The sequence below is a fragment of the Vitis riparia genome, chromosome 11 (genome assembly GCF_004353265.1).
Source record: "Vitis riparia cultivar Riparia Gloire de Montpellier isolate 1030 chromosome 11, EGFV_Vit.rip_1.0, whole genome shotgun sequence".
NCBI lineage: Eukaryota > Viridiplantae > Streptophyta > Magnoliopsida > Vitales > Vitaceae > Vitis > Vitis riparia.
Window position 1 is genome coordinate 19,640,777 of NC_048441.1, and position 19,803 is coordinate 19,660,579.

A 19,803-nucleotide genomic window follows, 5' to 3' on the forward strand; every position below is an offset into this window, starting at 1 on the left:
ACATTTCAACAAGTTAAACAATTTTCTTACTTTGAAATGTTCAATTAGGACACTTACACAGACCTAATTGGAATATATTCTTCAAATATTATATAATTGTTTCATAAACCTACCATATATATATATATATATTAGCTTCTCCAAGTTCAAACACTCCCTTCGCTGCACTACTCAGTTTCAAACTGAAACCAACAAAAACATCCTTCCAGATCTATTTATTTCTGTGGCAACTTATTTATCATCAGTATCTGAAGACGTTTCCATTTTCTATCTCAACTCAAGAAAACCCTTTCTCAATCCCTTTGTTTTCCCCTTTTCTTTTCTTTCTTCCCAAAAACTATTTGAAACATGATGCTTCTTCAAGATTCTTCTGTTAGGATATCTAATTAGCAGACTAACACAGACCTAACCAGAATATAATTTTTAAGGATTGGCTTCTCCAAGTTCAGGCATCCCTTCACCAAGTGCTCTGTTTCAAACTAAAAGAAATCACAATGTCCTTCTGGATCTAGTATCTCTACATACCTAAAAGATTGAGTCATCCACTTTGTTATGAGCAGTTTGGAAGGAGAGGAATTCAAGGATTTTTGTGCTGGATGGAGGAACTTGGGAATCTATTTGGCACTTGATAATTTCTATCTCTCTCTGGGCTTCTATCTCCATAGATTTTTATGTTACTCCTTAGAGCATTCTATAGCTTGATTGGAACTTGATTTGTCGATCAAAGAGGATAGGCAGTGAGTGATTTCTTGTTTGGATTCCGCATCTAGTGGGTTCGATTAACTTAAACTTAGTTCGCATGCTTTTGCCAACCCAAGTCAGTTGGGAATTAGAGGTGTGATTAGGGATCACCATGTTATAGTGTTGAGAGCCTTCTCGAAACCAGCAGGAAAGGGCTTGGCCACTGAGACAGATTTTAACTCTAATGAAGGACTATTGCAGGCTACGGTTTTGTATCTACCCAATTTATGGGTGGCATGGGATTCTACTATTGTGATCTCATGGATGCTAAAGTCAGAGAGTGTTTTCTTTTAAGTACGCCAAGCAGCTTCACCAAATTTTGGATGTAGCTAGTAACTCGGGTTGTGGTCTCTGTGCTTAACTAATCGAGTAGCAGGTCAATTAGCTAACTGAGAAGCTAGGTAGAGGTTTCTTTTGTAAGGGAATTTGTACCACATTGTGTTGTGCATTGTTTCTCTATCTTATACATGTTCTTGTTTCATCCTTGAAAGCTATGTTGCTACTTATGCAGTTTACCCATTTTTCTTATCATCCTTTCTTCTAAATTTTTAGAAGGATTCCTCATCCTATGCTTATATTTAAAAATTCATATCAATAAATTATTTGCCCTTTGACAAAAACGAAAATGCTAGTCATCCTCTTCATTTTCAGTCAAATATATCATGAAGATATTTCTAGTTTGTAACTTGTCAGCTCAAGCAAACGCTTTTAGATTCCTTTTTCTATTCGTTTTTGTCAAAAACTATTTCATGTATGATGTCTCTTCAAGATTGTTTTATTATATGATCACTGTTCTGTTGCATAACCAATTTTCCAAAAAGCTTAAGCTTGTAGACCCACAATGTATATCATGCATTCCAACACCCTCCCTCAAGGGTAGCCTCTTTTTGGGCTAACACATGGGTATAATATAGTGAGAAAATAAACATGCTAAGAGGTTTGAAGACAACTTCCCATCAAACGAGGTTTTGATACTATATTAGATAATCAATTTTCCTAAAAACTTAAGATTGTAATATTTGGGCCCCACAATGTACATCATGCACTCCAATAGTTTCTTCTTTTTCTTTGTTCTTTTTTTTCTCTCTTACCTTCTTCTTTTTTCCCTTATTTTTTTTCATTTTTATTTTAATTTCTCCATTTTAAAAAATTCGTTTAGCTTCATATTTATATTCTACTTTGTTTTATATTTTGTTGATTTTGTATATGTAAGTTTTGGTCTCAATTCATGATTTTATCCATGGAGATGTTTCTAACATCCTTCTAGATCTAAAATCTTTATGTAACAAAAACTTTGGTTATTCTCATATATCTTTGACTTTTTTTTTTTTTTTCCAAGAACAAAGTATTTATTTAAGAATTTAAAAAGTACATGTGAAAGATGAAGAATCCTTCCTAAATATACAAACTTTGATCAAACAGGACCAATGAATAAGTTTTCTCCAAAATACAAAAAAAATCTATACCTCAATATAACACCACATGAAACTGAAACTATACAAAGAAAACTAATTCTACTCTCTATAGGGATCAATACATCTACAAAAAGAGACTGGAAGTTTGGAGCTTTGCTCCACACTTTGCTTTTTTGACTCTTTTGATTCACACACTAAATTCCAATTGAGCCAAATTACATTGAGAGGAATGCTCCTGAAAGTTGTAGTTGTTGAGGCCCTCTTCCCCTTTGAAAGCCACTTCCCTAAAAGGGGATATATTCTTAACATGTTAGCATGACAACCATTAAGGTGAATCACATAGATACTCAATATCACCTTATGCCAAAAAGCAACACTTACATTAGAAAACCTCAAACCCCCTTCCCCCTTAGACTTTTGCACACTAGGTCCCAACTAATGAGATGATCTCTCTTTCCCTCTCCTACCCCTGATTAAAGAAAATTCCTTTGCATTTTCTTAATCATTGTCGCCACTACTGATGGAATCTTAAGCAAAGAGAGGAAGTTACTAGGAATGTGAGACAAGCAAGACTAGATTAGAATTATTCTTCCAACTATATATAAAAACTTTTTTCCAACCATCCAATCTCTATGACATTCTATCGACCACTAGATCCTAAAAAGCACTAGCCTTTGGTTAAGGGCCACTCAGAAACCTTACATTTGAGCATTGAAACCGATCTAATATTCTAATCTTGATTCATGTTAATACCAACTAAAGTAATCTCATCTAAATTGATCTTAAGCCCTTAAATGCACCCACAAAATCATCAAGATTAGCTTAAGCTTTTGCAAATCCTCCATGTTAGCTCTTGAAAGGAATAGATGGTGTCATTTGCAACTTGCAAGTGATACACTCTAGTTCTACTCCTTACTAGGAAATCTTCCAAGAGACTGGTCTCCTTCACTCTCAACATCATTCTATTGAAGATGTTAGTTGCAATGGTAAAGAGAAAAGGGGAAAGAGGATCTTCTTATCTGAGACCTTTGGTTGCTTTAATCTAGCTTTAGGCGCCACCATTCACTAAGACCACAAAATTTGTTGAGGACAAACATTCCTTCATCCAAGACCTCCATTTAGTACTAAACCTCTTCCTTTTTAGGCTTGATCCAAGAAGCCCCATTCCCATGATTAATCCTTTTCAAATAAAACTTAAAAACCATGCCCTTCTCTCCCAATTGTGTTTTCTCTCATCCACCATTTGGTTGGCTATTAGTGCTATCTCTAAAATTTGTCTCCGCTCAATAAAAGCTCCCAACGAGAAATGAATGGTTTTGTGAAGGATTACTCAAATACAACCTAATAAAACTTAGGATATAATCGAATATAGACTTGCGACCAGGTTGATAGGTCTGAATTTTGAAACTTCGATAGTTTGACTCCTTTTCGGCACAAGAGCTATGAAAGTAGCGTAGATACTTTGGTCTATTACCCCACTATTGTGAAACTCCGTGAACACTTTTAATAAATCCTCCTTAATCACATTCCAACACTCTTAAAAACATTGCTATGGAGAAACAATCAGCCCCTAGTGCCTTTTCCTTGTCAAACTAAAAGATAGCATTATAAAATTCCTCTTCAGTAAAGGGGTGATCGAAGCAATTAGTGCTCTCTATTGAAATTGGAGATCAATCTAAACTTTCTAACCTCCAAGAGTGTATTGGGGGTTTAGAGTATAATTTTCAAACAATCACACAATCTCTTCCGAAATGTTTTCAAGATTATCTAGTGCTGCCTTCTCTTCATTTACGAAGGATTTGATGAACTTCTTGTTTATCCTCCCATTACCCGCCCTATAGAAGTACTTTGAGTTGCAATCCCCTTCTTTAACCCATATTACCCTACTTTTTGCCTCCAATGCATTTCTTACCTTAATAGTAGATCCTTCAGTTCCCCTTTCTCATAAGCCTTAAGAGCTGCCAACCGAGGCGACAAATTCCCTTCAAACTTATTTATTTATTTTATCATAAACGAAGAATATTGTATTAATAGTAGTAAAGATACAAGAGAAGGAAGATGGTCCTTCCCTCAAATTCCCTTCAAATTTATTGAGAAGGTACTCTTATTTCCATCTTTTTCAAGTTAAGAAAACACTTTCAGATTCCTTTTTCCTTTTCATTTTTTCCCCCTTAAACTATTTCAAGTATATTTTTTTTTTTTGATAGGAAACAACACATGTATATATTGATAGAAAAAGAAGTACAATATAAGGATGATGAATCCTCCCATCAGAGATGAAACTAAACAACACAAAAGATAACAAGACACTACACTATGAAAACTACGAACAAGCTCCCTTGACTAGACCGTCCCGTTGGAACTACACACTGCTAGCCAATCTAGTTGTAACACGTTAAGGGGAATGCACTTAAAAACCGCGGAACAAAAAGCCCATAGAGAAGCAAGGGAATGAATGGAATCCCAAAGATTCTCTGAATTCCTAACTTTGTCGTCAAATATCCTGGCATTTCTTTCCCGCCACACAACCCAAATTAAAGTTATGCACGCATTTTGCCACAAAACCATCCCTCTCTTGGAGTTGCCAAAACGTTTATAGTTGATGGACATCATGTCTAAAATGCTTCTCAGAGGAACCCAATCCATCTTGGCTAGCTGAAATAATCTGTGCCAGAACCCTAACGACACAGAATAATATAGGAAAAGATGATCTGCTGAACCATTTCAAGTATAATGCCTCTTCAAGATTGTTTTGTTTACGACCATTGCTTTTTCTTCTATTCATGGAGTTGTCTACAATATCCTTTCAGGTGTAATATCTCTATACAGCTAAAGCCTTTGGTTATGTGAAGATTTTTCTCTCTTCTTTTTTAGTCAAATGTAATGTGAAGATATTTCTATTTTCTCTCTTTTTCTTTTTTTCTTTTTCCTTTCTTTCACTTATTCATTAATTTTTAATTCTCCCTATTTTAAAAAAAAAGATTTTTTAGCTCCTATTTATCTTCTAATCTCTTTTCATATGTTTATTGTTCCCCCTTGTACGTAAGTTTTGGTCTTCATTCATGATTTTATCTGTGTAGTTGTTTCAAGTGTCTTGACATAGATGCTTAGAGACTTAGGTTTTCCTTCCCCCCCCCCTCATTATGGAGGCAATCTAGGTAACTAGGGTTTGGAATAAAAGATGATTGCACTCCAACTTTTGTTGTCCAATGGAGATCAAGTTAATCTCTTGGAATTGTAGATGATTGAAGGATGGGGAGAACATGAAAGTTGAAAAGTCTTTCTTCAAGTCTCAAAGGGTGAATTTGGTTCATTTATAAGAAACCAAAGTTGACTATGTTAGTAGAGTTTAATAGAAATCTTAATTTGGGCACGTCTTCAAAAAGGGTTTGCAATAGATGATAGATGTGCAATAGAGATGTGATGGTTTTCTTAGATCATTAGGTGTTGGATTTAGTTGGGATGGAAGCAAGGGTGCGCTCCAATTTCTTTCCATTCTAAATGCTACAAGGTTGATTTTGTTGGGGTGACTTAGGGTTTATGGTCCAATTATTGGGAGAAAGGCTGTTTTTTTTTTTTTTTTAAAAAAAAAAAGGCAAAAGGACTTTAATTTAGTTAGACTCCCTCGTGAAAAAAGGAATTGCTCTCAAACCCCAAAAACTACGAAAAGATTTTTTGAATTTATAGAAGAGTTCAATGTGGCAAGATGGAACTAGAGATTTGCTATGGGAAGGATAGGCTTTGGAGACTAGTTATCTTAGGTAAATATGAAGAGGAGGAACAATGGTTGCATTCTAATGAGGGGAGGGAAGGGTTTGGTGTGGGGTTGTGGAAAATGACTAGAAGAGGGTGGACGAAGTTTCTTTGTAGGACTAGCTTAATGGTGGCTGATAGTAGAAGAGATGTTTTGGCAATATTTTTAGTGCAGTGATGCTTTATTAAGGTAATGGTATCCATTCCTATTCTCCACTGCATTGCATAAAGGATGCTTGGGCAGTCAACATTTAGGAGTGTGGAGAAGGTATTGGGATCCTTTCTCCCTAAGAAACTTTCGTGATTGCAAATTGGATAGTGTGTATTCTTTCTTAGGTAGATTCAGGAGGTGATGGTGTCAGGATGCATTGATGTAAAGGGATCCAAAGGATGGAAAGTTCTTTATTCAATCAATCATTAACTATTTCGAGTCTGTTTCAAGCGGTCCTTTACCAACAAAATAAGTGTGGAGTTTGAGACCCCCCCAACACAGGTGGGTTCTTTGCTTGGGAGGCAACTTGGGAAATGATCTTGGCAATGTATAAACCGAGAAGAAGGGATGGTATCTAGCCAATTGGTGTTGTTTATGTAAGATCAATGAGGATCTGGTCAACATATCCTTCATTGCAGCATAACAGAAGCTTGGGCAATTTGGTATTCTTGCTCTTTGGTTTCTCTTAGGTGTTGCCATGATCAGTGAGGAGAAAGAAAATAAGAAAGTGTAGGGATCGGAACCTTTCTTTTTGTTTTGGCCTATTTAGCAAGATCCAATCTATTGGATTTTTTATGGTATCAATGTGGCTCCAAATACCAGAACCCACTACACACCACCCCTCTATGCCTTGTCTTAATAAGTCATTGACAGATTAAAACTAAAATAGTTCTTTTGCTTAGCCAATTGATTTGCGAACTAGTTCGTAATCCAAGCTTCCAATCAAAAGAGCTTTTGGTATATCTATAAAGGTAAATTATCCGGACAGTAGAAGAATCACCAAGATCCTCCCTTGCCAGTGAAGCCCAAGAAATGATAACAACTGAATCTCCTTTCACTTTAGGGCATCAAGACTACTTCTATCAATCCATCCAATAAATACGGTTTCTGCCTCAATAGGTAAGCTAGTTTGTTGTTCTCATATTATGTTAAGGGTTTTTAGACTCAATATTATAAATAGATTGGAAAGTATAGAAAAGTCAAGAAAACAAAACCTTAACCTCTTTGATATTCCTTTCTTCTATTTTTCTCTTTTTTCCTAACCCTACATATAGCAGGTTAGTTTTTCCAACTTGGAATTAGAACTAGATCAATCCTTGAATTTCCCTATCCTTTTTTTAAATATAATGTCGAGCTGTAAATAGGTTGTAATTGAGTTGTAAATAGAATAGGAGAATTATTTTAAAATCCCTTAAATTGAGGGATTCAATTAGATAGTTTTCTGATTTAGGAATAAGTTAGTTTCCTATTATGTCTCTTGTTTCCTATTTCTTCTCTTGTAATTTCCTATATAAACTATGTGTATGGTCAATCTAAGATACTGAACTTATTATTTTTCATCCTATATTTCGTGTCATGGTATCAGAGCAATAGGTTTTTAAAACCTGGGCATCATTCTGGCCTTCATAGCTGGATTTTTTTTTTTATTCACATTTTCTTTCTTTGCTTTGTTTTGCTCTGTTTTCTGAAGGCCAAACAGAGTATTTCACATGTTCTTTTACCGGCCTTCATTGTTGCTGGTTTTCTATTTCGCGATCTGCCTTAATTCCCAAGAGATTAGGTTTTTCGTGGAAGATGTCAGAGGTTGCAAAGACGACTACTACAACACAATCGAAGGAGATTGTTCGATCTCAACAACCCGGGGAATTGCAAAACATTCAGGTTGTGTATAGGCTGGATGGAAAAAATTACCATAAATGGTCTCAACTTGTTCGCACTGTGCTGAAAGGGAAAGGGAAGATCAATCATCTTATGGGTATAAGGCCGAAACCAGGAGATCCCCGTTTTGAAGCATGGGATGAAAAAGATTCTATGATTATGGCGTGGTTGAGGAATTCTATGACTCCTGAGATTAGTGACACATGTATGTTCTTGGCTCCGACTAAGGATATTTGGGATGCAATCCAACAGATGTATTCAAAAGCTAGAGATGCGGCTCAAGTATATGAGGTTAAGGTGAAGACGATTGCTGCAAAACAGGGAAGTAAAACCGTTACTGAATATGCCAATCAATTGAAAGCTTTGAGGCAAGAACTTGATCATTATAGGGTGATAAAAACCAAATGTCCTGAGGATACCGCTGTTCTAAAGGATTTCATTGAACAAGATAGAGTCTATGATTTTTTTGTTGGGCATAACCCAGAATTTAATCAAGTGAGAATCTAGATTCTTGGCAAGCAGGAGGTTCCGTGCTTTATTGAGGTGGTGGCACTGATTTGAGGCGAGGAAAGCCGAAAGAGTGTTATGCTTGAACCACAAACCTTGGATGGATCAGCCCTAGTTGCAAAAACAGAACATTCAGAGTAAGGAAAGAATGATCTGCCAAAACACTTAGGTAGAGACAATCAGTGGAAAAAGAACAAGGACAATCTCTGGTGCACCTATTGAAAGAAACCAAGGCACACAAAAGAGAAGTGTTGGAAGTTGAATGGTAAGCCACCAAGTCGTGAATGGGGAAACCGTGGAGGGCAGCAAAGGCCTCAAGCACACATAGCAGAGCAGCCCAAAACTGAGGAAAATTCAGCAACAAGCGGGTTCAATAGTGAAAAAATGGAGAAGCTAAGAAGTTTGTTGGGATTCCTTGACAAACATACTGGAACTTGTTCTTTGGCTCTTTCAGGTACACCTTCATTCTCTTTTTGCATAAATGTCTCACACAGGGTTTATGATGACTCTTGGATAATAGACTCCGATGTCACAGACCATATGACCTCAAAATCTCAACTTTTCCATACCTATACCCCAAGCCCAAGTAACAAGAAAATTGCAGTGGCCAATGGCTCTTTAGCTACCGTTACAGGAAAGGAGCGGTCTTTACCACCTTGAATCATCTTAGAAAACTAGTAATAATTTGTCGTTGTCTTTTCTTAGTTCCTCAAATAAAGATACCATTTGGTTGTATCATCTACGTCTAGGTCATCCATCTTTTAGGGTTTTAAAGGTCATGTTTCCTCATTTGTTCCAAGGATAAGATATTTTTGAGTTTCATTGCGAAACTTGTGAATTGACAAAACATACTCGTGTATCTTTTCTTATTAGCAATAAAAGAAGTTTTCATCCTTTTCATTTGATTCATAGCGACATATCGGTCCTTCGACTATACCTAATGTTTTTGGGGCTCGTTGGTTTGTATCCTTAATTGATGACTGCACTCGGGTTACATGGATCTTTCTTCATAAACAAAAATCTGATGTTAGCATTGTTATACCTAATTTCCACTCTATAGTTCAAAACAAATTTGGGGTTAAAATAAAAAGCTTTAGGACAGACAATGCTAGAGATTACTTCAACCAGATTTTGTCACCCTATTTTCAATCACAGGGCATTCGCCATGACTCATCATGTGTTAACACACCCCAACAAAATGGGGTAGTTGAGAGGAAAAATGGGCATTTACTCAACACAACCCGAGTCTTACTCTTTCAAGGGAATGTTCCTAAGTCCTATTAGGGTAGAATTCCCTCACGAGTGTCAGACAACAAAAGCCCCGTAAACATACTCAAGAGTTTCTATCCACACTTCAGAACCTCAAATGGGCTCACTCCTAGGGTATTTGGGTGCACTGCATTTGTTCATGTCCACAACCAACATAGAGATAAGCTAGACCCTCGAGCCATAAAATGTGTCTTCCTTGGTTACTCATCCACTAAAAAAGGATACAAGTGTTACAATCCCTCAGCCAGAAAATTTTACATCTCTGCAGATGTCACCTTTACAGAAAATAAACATTTTTTCCCCCAAGTCCTCTCTTCAAGGAGAGATTTCAATGATGGAAGATAGTCCTTGTGAGTACTTTGAACCTCTTGACCTTCCTCATGTCTCAACCCATGGTGATGAAGAACCTGAGTCATCCAAGCTAATCACACCTGAGTCATCCCCTGTTCCAGCCAGTGTCAATCGCAATTTTCCACAGTTTCCTAAGGTGTATTCAAGGGAAAAGGTCATTCCAGAACAAAAGCATGTCCAAGAATCCAACTCAGACCCTGGGAATGAAATCACGGTAAGACCAAACCAACCTTTACATACACAACCTGATGAAACTTCCACTGACTCAACAGACAACCTAGACCTAGACCTTCCCATTGATGTCAGAAAAGGCACCAAAGAATGCACAAACTGACCACTCTATCCACTATCACACTATGTGTCTCTTAAGCACTTATCACCAGCCCACAAGAATTTCATTATGAGTCTAAACACAACTATCATCCCTGACACTGTTTCTGAGGGATTGACAAAAAGGGAATGGAAGGATGCTATGAGAGAGGAGATGAGTGCATTAGAAAAGAATAAAACATGGGAGATTGTTGAAAGACCGAAAGGGAAAAACATTGTTGATTGCAAGTGGATTTTCACACTGAAATATAAGGTTGATGGATCTCTTGAGAGACATAAAGCAAGATTGGTAGCCAAAGGGTACACTCAAACTTATGGAGTTGATTATCAGGAGACTTTTGCTCCAGTTACAAAAATGAATACTGTAAGAATCCTGTTGTCACTGGCTGCCCACTATCATTGGCAACTCCTACAGTATGATGTTAAAAATGTATTTCTTCATGGTGATTTAGATGAAGAGATTTACATAAACATCCCATCGGGATTTGAGGGCAACACAGGTAACAAGGTGTGCAAGCTGAAAAAGGTCATTTATAGGCTAAAACAATCTCCTAGGGCTTGGTTTCGGAGATTTGCAAAAGTCATGAAAGAGTTTGGGTACAAACAAAGCCAAGGTGACCACACTCTCTTCATTAAGCAATCGGCTGCAGGGGAAGTAACTGCTCTTCTAGTCTTTGTTAACGACATCATAGTAACTGGAAATGATGAGAGAGAAAAGCATGAAGTGAAGCAGAGATTACCAACAAAGTTTGAGATAAAGGAACTAGGGAAACTAAAGTATTTCCTTGGTATTGAGGTAGCATATTCCACACAAGGGATCTTCATCTCTCAACAAAAGTATGTGACTGATTTATTAGCAGAAGAACCAATGATGGATAAAAGAATGTACCAGAGCCTGGTTGGTAGGCTTATATACCTTGCTCACACTCGGCCAGACATTGCCTACTCGGTGAGTGTGATCAATCAATTCATGCATGATCAAAGAGAACCTTATCTTCAAGCTGCTTACAGGCTGGTCCATTACTTGAAAGGCAACCCCGGGAAAGGAATTTTGTTCAAGAAGAACAATACGCTTGCTCTAGAAGCATACACCGACGCTGACTATGCAGGTTCCCTAGTGGATCGAAGATCAACTACAGGGTATTGTACTTTTCTTAGAGGTAATCTGGTAACATGGAGAAGTAAAAAGCAGAATGTGGTAATAAGGTCATCTGCAGAATCAGAGTTTAGGGTCATTACTCAAGGGTTGTGTGAGCTACTTTTGCTGAAGATTATTCCAGATGATTTGAGAATCAAGTGGAATGGTCCTATGAAGCTCTATTGTGACAATAAGTCAACTATCAATATTGCTCATAACCCTATACAACACGATAGGACAAAACATATTGAGATTGATAAACATTTCATCAAAGAAAAATTGGAGGAAGGAGTAGTGTGTATGGCATATGTTCCATCAGAACATCAATTAGCTGATATCCTAACAAAAAGGCTGAACGGTTCAATGTTTCACGATCTTGTATTCAAGCTGGGAATGGAAGACATTTATTGCTCAGCTTGAGGGGAAGTGTTGAGCCGTAAATAGGCTGTAATTGAGCTATAAATAGAATAGGAGAATTATGTTAAAATCCCTTTAATTGAGGTATTCAGTTAGATAGTTTTCTGATTTAGAAATAAGTTAGTTTCCTATTATGTCTCTTGTTTCCTATTTCTTTTCTTGTAATCTCCTATATAAACTGTGTGTATAGTCAATCTAAGATACTGAACTTATTATTTTTCATCCCATATTTCATGTCATATAATATAGCAGTACAATCTAACATAAGAATAATAAATTTACTCTAACAAGCTAGATCAACCTCAACTAGTTTATAAAAAGCTCTATCACACTACCCATGTGGTCTTTAAGCACTCTCCAATCCCCATTTGCCACAGATAGTACAAAGAAAACAGTTTCTAAAGCTAGGATAAAGGTTCTAGGATGAGATGAACCTTTTAGAGACTTTGAGAAAATGTCCAAGAAAAATTCAGGCAACATTTGAGAAATGCTTAGAAACTTGTACAAAACATTTATTTTTCCAATTATTCTCATGTCCTTTGCCATAATTATTCATATTTTTTAAGTCTCACTTTCTCAACATTTTTTCCCAATTATTCTCATGTCCTTTGTCATGTATCTCTCAAAAGGTGGAAGGCAAACTCTAATTAAGAGCACATTTTCTAGTTTACTGATCTATTATATGTCCCTCTTTGTCATCCCTAAGAAGGTAGCGGTGGAAAAGCTATAAAGGGATTTCTTTTGGGGAGGGGGAGATTTGGTTAACAAGCCACATCTGTTGAGTTAGCTTGTTGTGTGCTTGGAAAAATCGAAAGGGGGTTTGGGCTTTAGAAACATTTCGACCTTCAATAAGGCCCTATTAGGTAAGTGGTCTTGGAGATTTGCGACTGAAAGAGATCCTCTTTAGAAATGGGTTAATTGTTGACAAGTATGGGCAAGATGAGTGGGGTTGGTGCACGAAAGGGGTGAGAGAGAGGTATGGAGTGGGGGTTTGGAAGGCAATCAGAAATTGTTGGGAGACTTTTAAAGCCAACACTTGCTTCAGGGTTAGCTCTAGGAACATGGTGAAGTTTTCGAAAGATAGATGGTGTGGGGATGTGCCATTGAGGGAAGTTTTCCTAGATTTTTTTTCTATAGCTTCCTTTAAGGATGCTTAGGTGGTTGATGTTTGGGATAGTGGTAGTTGGAATCCTAGGTTCTTTAGACAGTTGAATGATTGAGAATTGGAGGAAGTGGCTAACTTCTTTGGGGGGTTACATGATCATTCCCCATCTTTAGATTCCAAGGATATTTTGGTATGGGTGGATACAAAGAACAACGTCTTTTTAGTTAAGTCATTCTACTCTTCCTTGGACAACAAGGGAGCGGATACTTTCCCCCATGGGATAGTTTGGAATCTGTGGCCCCCAGTTAGAGTAAGCTTCTTTGTTTGGGAGGCAACTTGGGCCAAGATTTTGACACAGGATCAGCTCAGGAGGAGGGGTTGGAAGATGAATAAAATCGATGCTACATGTGCAAAGAAGAAGAAGAAACAAGTGATCATATTTTTCTACATTGCCCAAAAGCTTGTATTTTGTGGCAACTGATTTTTGCTTTATTTGATGTACAATGGGTGATGGACTCTTCAGTAAGAGGGTTGCTTTTGAGTTAGGAGGTTCCTTTTTTGGTAGAAAAAGGAAAAAGGCTTGGAAAGTAGTTCCTTTGTGTATTTTTTAGACCATTTGGTGAGAGAGAAATAGGAAAACCTTTGAGACTTGCGAAAGTTTAGACCGAACTTTTAAAAGCTCTCTTTTGTATTTATTTTGGGATTAGGTTAGATTGTACATTGGGGATGGCCCTAAGTCCTTGCTAGAATTTGTGGATTGGTAAGGTTCTTCTTAGGGTGCATTTGCTTGTTTTTGTGTATTCACACCCTTATTAATTTGTATACATCGTGTATACTTTTTCTTTTAATACAATTGTCTTTACTTATCAAAAAAAAAAAAAAAAAAAGTCCTTTGCCATAATGATTCATATTTTTTTAACTCTATCTGTGTGTGTGTGTGTGTGTGTGTGTCGCATCTTTCAATAATGTTTCTCATGTCATTGAGTTATGGAGGGGAGCTTCCAGGTACTATTCTAGATATCAAAAGAAAAGTTAACTATTAAAAAAGGTTTAATTGGTTACTAAAGTTTATGTTTTATCTTCCAATACAACTATTCTAGAATTCATGTATGATTCATTAAATTCTCATTTCCCATAATTCTTTTTTAGTGTTTCATGCTTTCTACTCCCATGTCATTTCCCACTTCTGCTTCAATTTCTAGTAACAGTAACTTATTATTGGTCTTGCTGCTTGTTTAAGGAGTTAGCTTTGGGAATATAAAGGAAGTTAAAATGGCATTACTCAACTTCTGGTAGCCAACCTGACAATATTCATCTTAATAGGATCCCAATCCATGCTTAGAAACTTATATTCAGGTCTAAGATCACATTGGCTTGGGCCATCAGCAGAGAGATTTATTCTTTGTGTTGATCTTGGGTTGACCTCCAACCCAAGCAAACTAAAAGCTGATATGCACTAAAAGAGTACCTTGGGTGGAGAAGGTGGTGCTGAAGCATCTGAAACACGACTCTTAGACTTGGAAGTAAGACTTCTGAGAAAGAGGTTGTCCATCATATTTCCCATAATTCTTTGACCTATTGTTTGACTCCGGTGAAGACCAACTTCAGCAGCTTTCTGAGCTCTTCCTGATGGAGATGGTAGGCCTACAAGAATGATATATTTTTCTATTTGTGAGGATGGTCATTGAAAAAATTATCTGATTAGTGACTTGTCCTGAGCAGCTTTTCTTCTATCAATATTGATAGTGAACCATCCTATATACAAGAATTCCAATAAAAATTTGAATAACTAACCTTCAGATCCATCCAAGTTAGTTTGAAAACCCATTTCTTGATTGTGATCCTCGACAACTGATGCATTAAGATTCTTTATTGTGCCATCAGAAACAATACTTGGGGATGCCAGTGGAGATGTTTTTCCATTATCACGAACATCGAACTGATGGTCATCCACTTGGATATTGTCAACAGACTTTGGGGAAGGACTGACACCTTTATTGATTTCTGAATCTCTGGCTAACACTGCGTGGTTTTTTGGGTTTTCAAAACCCAAAGCATTGAGTAGCTCAAGAGGTTGTGTTGTGTATGAGGCATCTCTGTTGGTCATGACAAGAAGTATTAATTAGAGAATATTGATGGAAATAACTAGAGATAACAAGAGATAAGCACCTTATGCTTTTCAACAATGTATCCCAATCACTCTCACTGAATTGGTGTCCTCCAACTTCTATGAGATGCACTAATGCACCCAGAGAGATTGAAACCACTGACTGATCTGTTTTTTTAGCACAGTCCAACAACAGACTAAGTAGTGGTGGCAGCATAAAACATACTTCCTGCATAAAAGAAATAAAGAAATTTTCTGTCACAAATAATTTTTGGAATAACTAATGATAAACAGCAGGATTCATATAATTTTCAAATCTACATAAATGAGTACAGTTCTGTAAAAATAGTTAAATGCATCAGATTGACTTGATTGAGGTGAAATCATTCCAAGTTCAAATCCTCTACCTTAACATTTTCTAGGAATGACACTTAAATAACATATTATCTTTCTGATTAAAAAAATTAACACACTAGCATAGCCAGGAATACCATTTTAATGTAACCTAAATCCTCTCTTGCTTCCTTCAGTCAAGACATTCTGGAACTTCTGGATTTTCTTTAGAAAATCACAGAAGACAACTTCAAATATATTTTAGCAAATTAGGTTACTAAGTGCTCCTCTTTAAGGATGAAGGTTTAAGCAATTTTTTTTTTTTAATAGATAAAAAGATTTGAAATTGGTTTAAGCTTTCACCCTGTTATGCCTATTTATTAGAAAAAAGAAACAAAATTCTCATTTGAGGATATGGCTTCTTCTTAGTTGGCAGACTAATTGTTTTGTGCAGCTTCTTGAAGTCTTCAAAAGCTCATTTGGACAAAGTCCATCTCCAAAATCCCATGTAGCAAAAGCAAAGAGCATTTGCATATTATGAGTCATGCTCTAGCAGAGCCAAGATGCTATTTAAGTGACAGATTTGATGCTCTATACTTGCACTTGAGAATAATATTTGAATATTATTTGGTACTCAACATTTGTGCACTTGTTAACATCTAAAGTTTTAAACCGAGCATACTAGTTAATAATACATTGTACTCCAAGTAATTAAATGAGATTCTACTGTGGAATATATTGTAAACCTTGCCCATAAATTAATCAGCACATTAAATTTTGAAAGGTATGCAGTGATATCTATGAAGAACCATAAACTAAAAAAATTCCATGGCTTCTAACACTGGCAATGATTGACCACCTTTTTCTTCATTGTCCCGTTACCATTGGACTCTGGCATAGGTTGTTCAATCTAGTAGGGTTGGTTTGGGTCCCTCCAAGGAGTCTTGAGGACATGTTGGTTATTACTTTTAAAGGCTTGGGGAACTCATTAAGAGGCAAGACACTTTGGCAAATTGCTTGCCTTACTTTGATTTGGATGGTGTGGCAAGAGAGAAACAATAGGATCTTTGAGGATAAAGGGAGAACGGAAGAGATGGTATGGGATTTGATTCGGTTTTATTCTTCTCTACGGGCTTCTTGTACTGAAGCTTTTAGAGGAGTTCCTCTAAATGTTCTACAACTCAACTAGATTGCGGTTTGCGGTTCAAAAGTTTGAAGATTGATGGGGTTTCTCTTTGTTTTTAGAGTTCTATTGTTGGGAGTTTTCTCCTTTGTTCAATTTGTGTAGGAAGGACCTCTCATCCTTCCCTTGGTTTTTTCTCTTTCTTTTGTTTCTTTTATCTCTCCTGTTTCTGTTCTTATATTAATATATTCTTCTTCGTTTCTGATCAAAAAAAAAAAAAAAAAAATGATGATCTGCTGGTTATGTCCTTTGAGGTTCAGGAAGAATCCAAGAGGGAGATCACTGAGGAGAAGGCTAGCCCAGCCACCTTTATGGGTCATATGGCTTGAGAGGAACATTGAGATCTTTGGGATAGGAGATCAGTGTTAGACTAATGGAAGGTATCTGTTATCTAAACAACTCTTTGGATGTCTATTGCCAAGGAGTTATTTTGAGTCTTAAAGTGGAAAACGATTTGCTCTACCCCACAAGAGGGACTAGAGAGTGTTCCAATGGTAGAAAGTAACCTTAAGCTCAACTTTAACTGGTGCTCCTTTGGTAACATTTGTCAGATGGGCACTGAAGGACTTTTACTGGATCATACAGGTGTGATCATCAGCTCCTTCTCAATGTCAGACTAGTTATTGAGGCAGAGATTCCAACTCTTCTAAAAGGACTAAAAGTGGTAATATTTTGGGACCCTTTACATTTTGCTGGAGGGAGAATCAACATGTATATCATGGACATCCCAGGGCTAAAAAACAATAGAGTGTTATAATTGAAAGAGGCTTCTTATTCTATCTAGAGAGATAGGGCATTCTTTCCTGGAGGCTGCTCTCAGCAACCAGGAAGGCAATAGGCAAGCCAAAGGAGGAGCTTCCATCCCAATTTAGTTTAGTGGGAACTTGACCCCTTTGAGAGTTGCTTGGTTTTTCTAAGTCATTCTCTTTCTATCTTTTCTTCCTGTATAGATCTTCTGTTCTGAAAGATCTCTTGTTCTTTTGTGCATATGGTCGCTTTTATATATGATGCATACTATTGTTTCTGATTTATAAAAAGAAAAAAAGAAAAAAATAATAAAAAAAAGAAATAAGGAAACAAAACGTGAGTTGAGATACTAAGTTATTGATGGTGTCAATGAGTATATTTTTCCCATAAAAGAAATGCTCATGATAGGAACATTTAGATTTCAAGCATAAATTTGCCACCTGTACATCTCACACTCTTTGATTTACAAATTTCCTTTTTAGCATCTCATCATGCATTGTTAGACAACCAATTTTTCTAAAAGCTTAATTTGTAGGATTTGGACTCTCAGTGTATATCATACACTCCAACACCCTCCCTTATGTGTAGCCTTCTTTGGACTAACACATGGGCTTAATAAATTAAGGAAATAAACATGTGATAAGGTCTGAATACATGAACTTGGGGCAAATGAGGCTTTGATACCATGTTAGACAACCAATTTTCCTAAAAGCTCAAGATAATAGGATATAGGCCCACAATATCTGATCAAAAAAGAAAAAAAAAAAAAAGGATATAGGCCCACAATACATATCATGCACTTCAACATGCACTATTGCAAAATTTTCATGTTCTACTACCAATTTTTGCTCTCAAATCTTTTCTCTAAGTCAACACCTGATACAATTTAAGGGAAGAAAAAACATACCTTGTAAAAAGTGTTAAAAAGGTTGCAAAGCAGCTGAAGCGAGTGAATGCTTGTTTCACGAAGCCACTCATCACCAGAAGAAACTAAGCTCTCTTTACTAGCATCTCTCACATGATCAAAGATGGGAAACAGGACACGATGGAAAATGCTCTCCCAAAATGATGATGAGAACTTGTGGCCTCTCTCATTCAGCAAATCAAACAAAACCTCTAATGCACAGCTTCTGACCTCTGGTCTTGGATCTGATGTCAGGTCAGATAAACCAGCCAGCATTGGGAACCAATAATGTTCAGTTACATCAAAAGTTGTGTCCATGTTAATGTCTATTGGCTTCAAAGCACCACCTGGTATGAGGCCCTGAACAAGACAAGCATAGAGGAGCATTTAAAAAAACAAAGGATGTAGTCCTTGGCAAACTGACAGACAAGGGAAAAAAAAAAACCTCCCAAAAATTTAAGACAGTTATGAAGCAATCCACAGCATAAATGATTGCATTATTCCTGAATATTTTTAAAAAATAGTGAAGAAATTATGGAGGCCTTGCAAGATTTATATGCAAACACTTACATATGCAATTCAATTTCAACAGCAAAACCACACTTCACACACACGATGAATTTCAAAATAATACAATAACTGAAACTTTAGCTACTGAAAATCAAACATGAAAGTTTAGTTTCTTATACTAATAGAGAGAGAAAAAAATAATAAAATCTTCCGGACTCATTTGTGGTATCCAAGTTTTATTGTTTTTTTTTTAATTTTTTTCCTTTTTTAAAAGGAAATAGTTACGAGGAAGAAAGGGAGATCCTTCTAGAAATGAGCATCTAGAGATAAACAAGAAGATGATTAGTTATAAGGAATCTTTTGACATCCACAACCGAACCTTAATTGCAACCTTGTAAATTGGTGCTCATACAATGGAGGCATGATTCATGCTCCTTATTCAGAATCTTGTAAAGACTACAATTCTCCTATGATATAACAATGAGCTAATGCAACAAAATCTTGAATGAACTTCAAATAGTTTCAAGTTTCTAAAAAACCTAAACTAGTTTCTGTTGAACTGTAAATAGAATAGGAGAATTATTTTCCTATTATGTTAGTTTCTTATTTCTGTAAATAGATAGTTTTATGATTTAGGAATAAGTTAGTTTCCTATTATGTATCTTGTTTTCTATTTCTTCTCTTATAATCTCCTATATAAACTGTGTTTATAGTCAATCTAATAGACAAAACTTTTTTTTTTATAGGCAAATGCAGAAATATATTAGAAAAGGGCACCTTGAGGAAAACCCAACAGCATACAGGGAGTATACAAAAGGCCCCTTAAGGCACTAACAAAAGAAGAGAAAATACAAAACCGTCCCTCATCTAGCGCCTAGCCAATCAAAAAAACTAAGTAAAGGAAGAGGACCTTTACAACTGACTTTGTCCACACCCAAAGATTACAAACAAAAGAATTTTTCAACCTATGAACCGAAAAGTCTTCATTATCGAAAGCAATCCTGTTTCTTTCCATCCAAACCGCCCAAAAAAGGCACAATGGGGCTGCCTTCCACACCTTTCTATGCTTCTTGCCCAACATAAAGCCCCTCCATTCAATAAGGGTATCTCTAGCCGAAAATGG

General features: G+C 36.5%; 1 protein-coding gene across 2 annotated transcripts in view; it reads right to left on the reverse strand.

The window, feature by feature from the left end:
• LOC117925220 (brefeldin A-inhibited guanine nucleotide-exchange protein 5) overlaps positions 1–19,803 on the reverse strand; it is a 67,210-nt gene that overhangs the window by 3,160 nt on the left and 44,247 nt on the right. For both annotated transcript variants that reach the window (XM_034844167.1, XM_034844166.1), the window contains exons 26-29: positions 18,174–18,530; positions 15,066–15,232; positions 14,691–14,992; positions 14,365–14,540 (exon numbers count right to left, since the gene is read on the reverse strand). In XM_034844167.1, the coding sequence (XP_034700058.1) occupies positions 14,365–14,540; positions 14,691–14,992; positions 15,066–15,232; positions 18,174–18,530 (1,002 nt within the window). The remainder of the gene's footprint in view (positions 1–14,364; positions 14,541–14,690; positions 14,993–15,065; positions 15,233–18,173; positions 18,531–19,803) is intronic.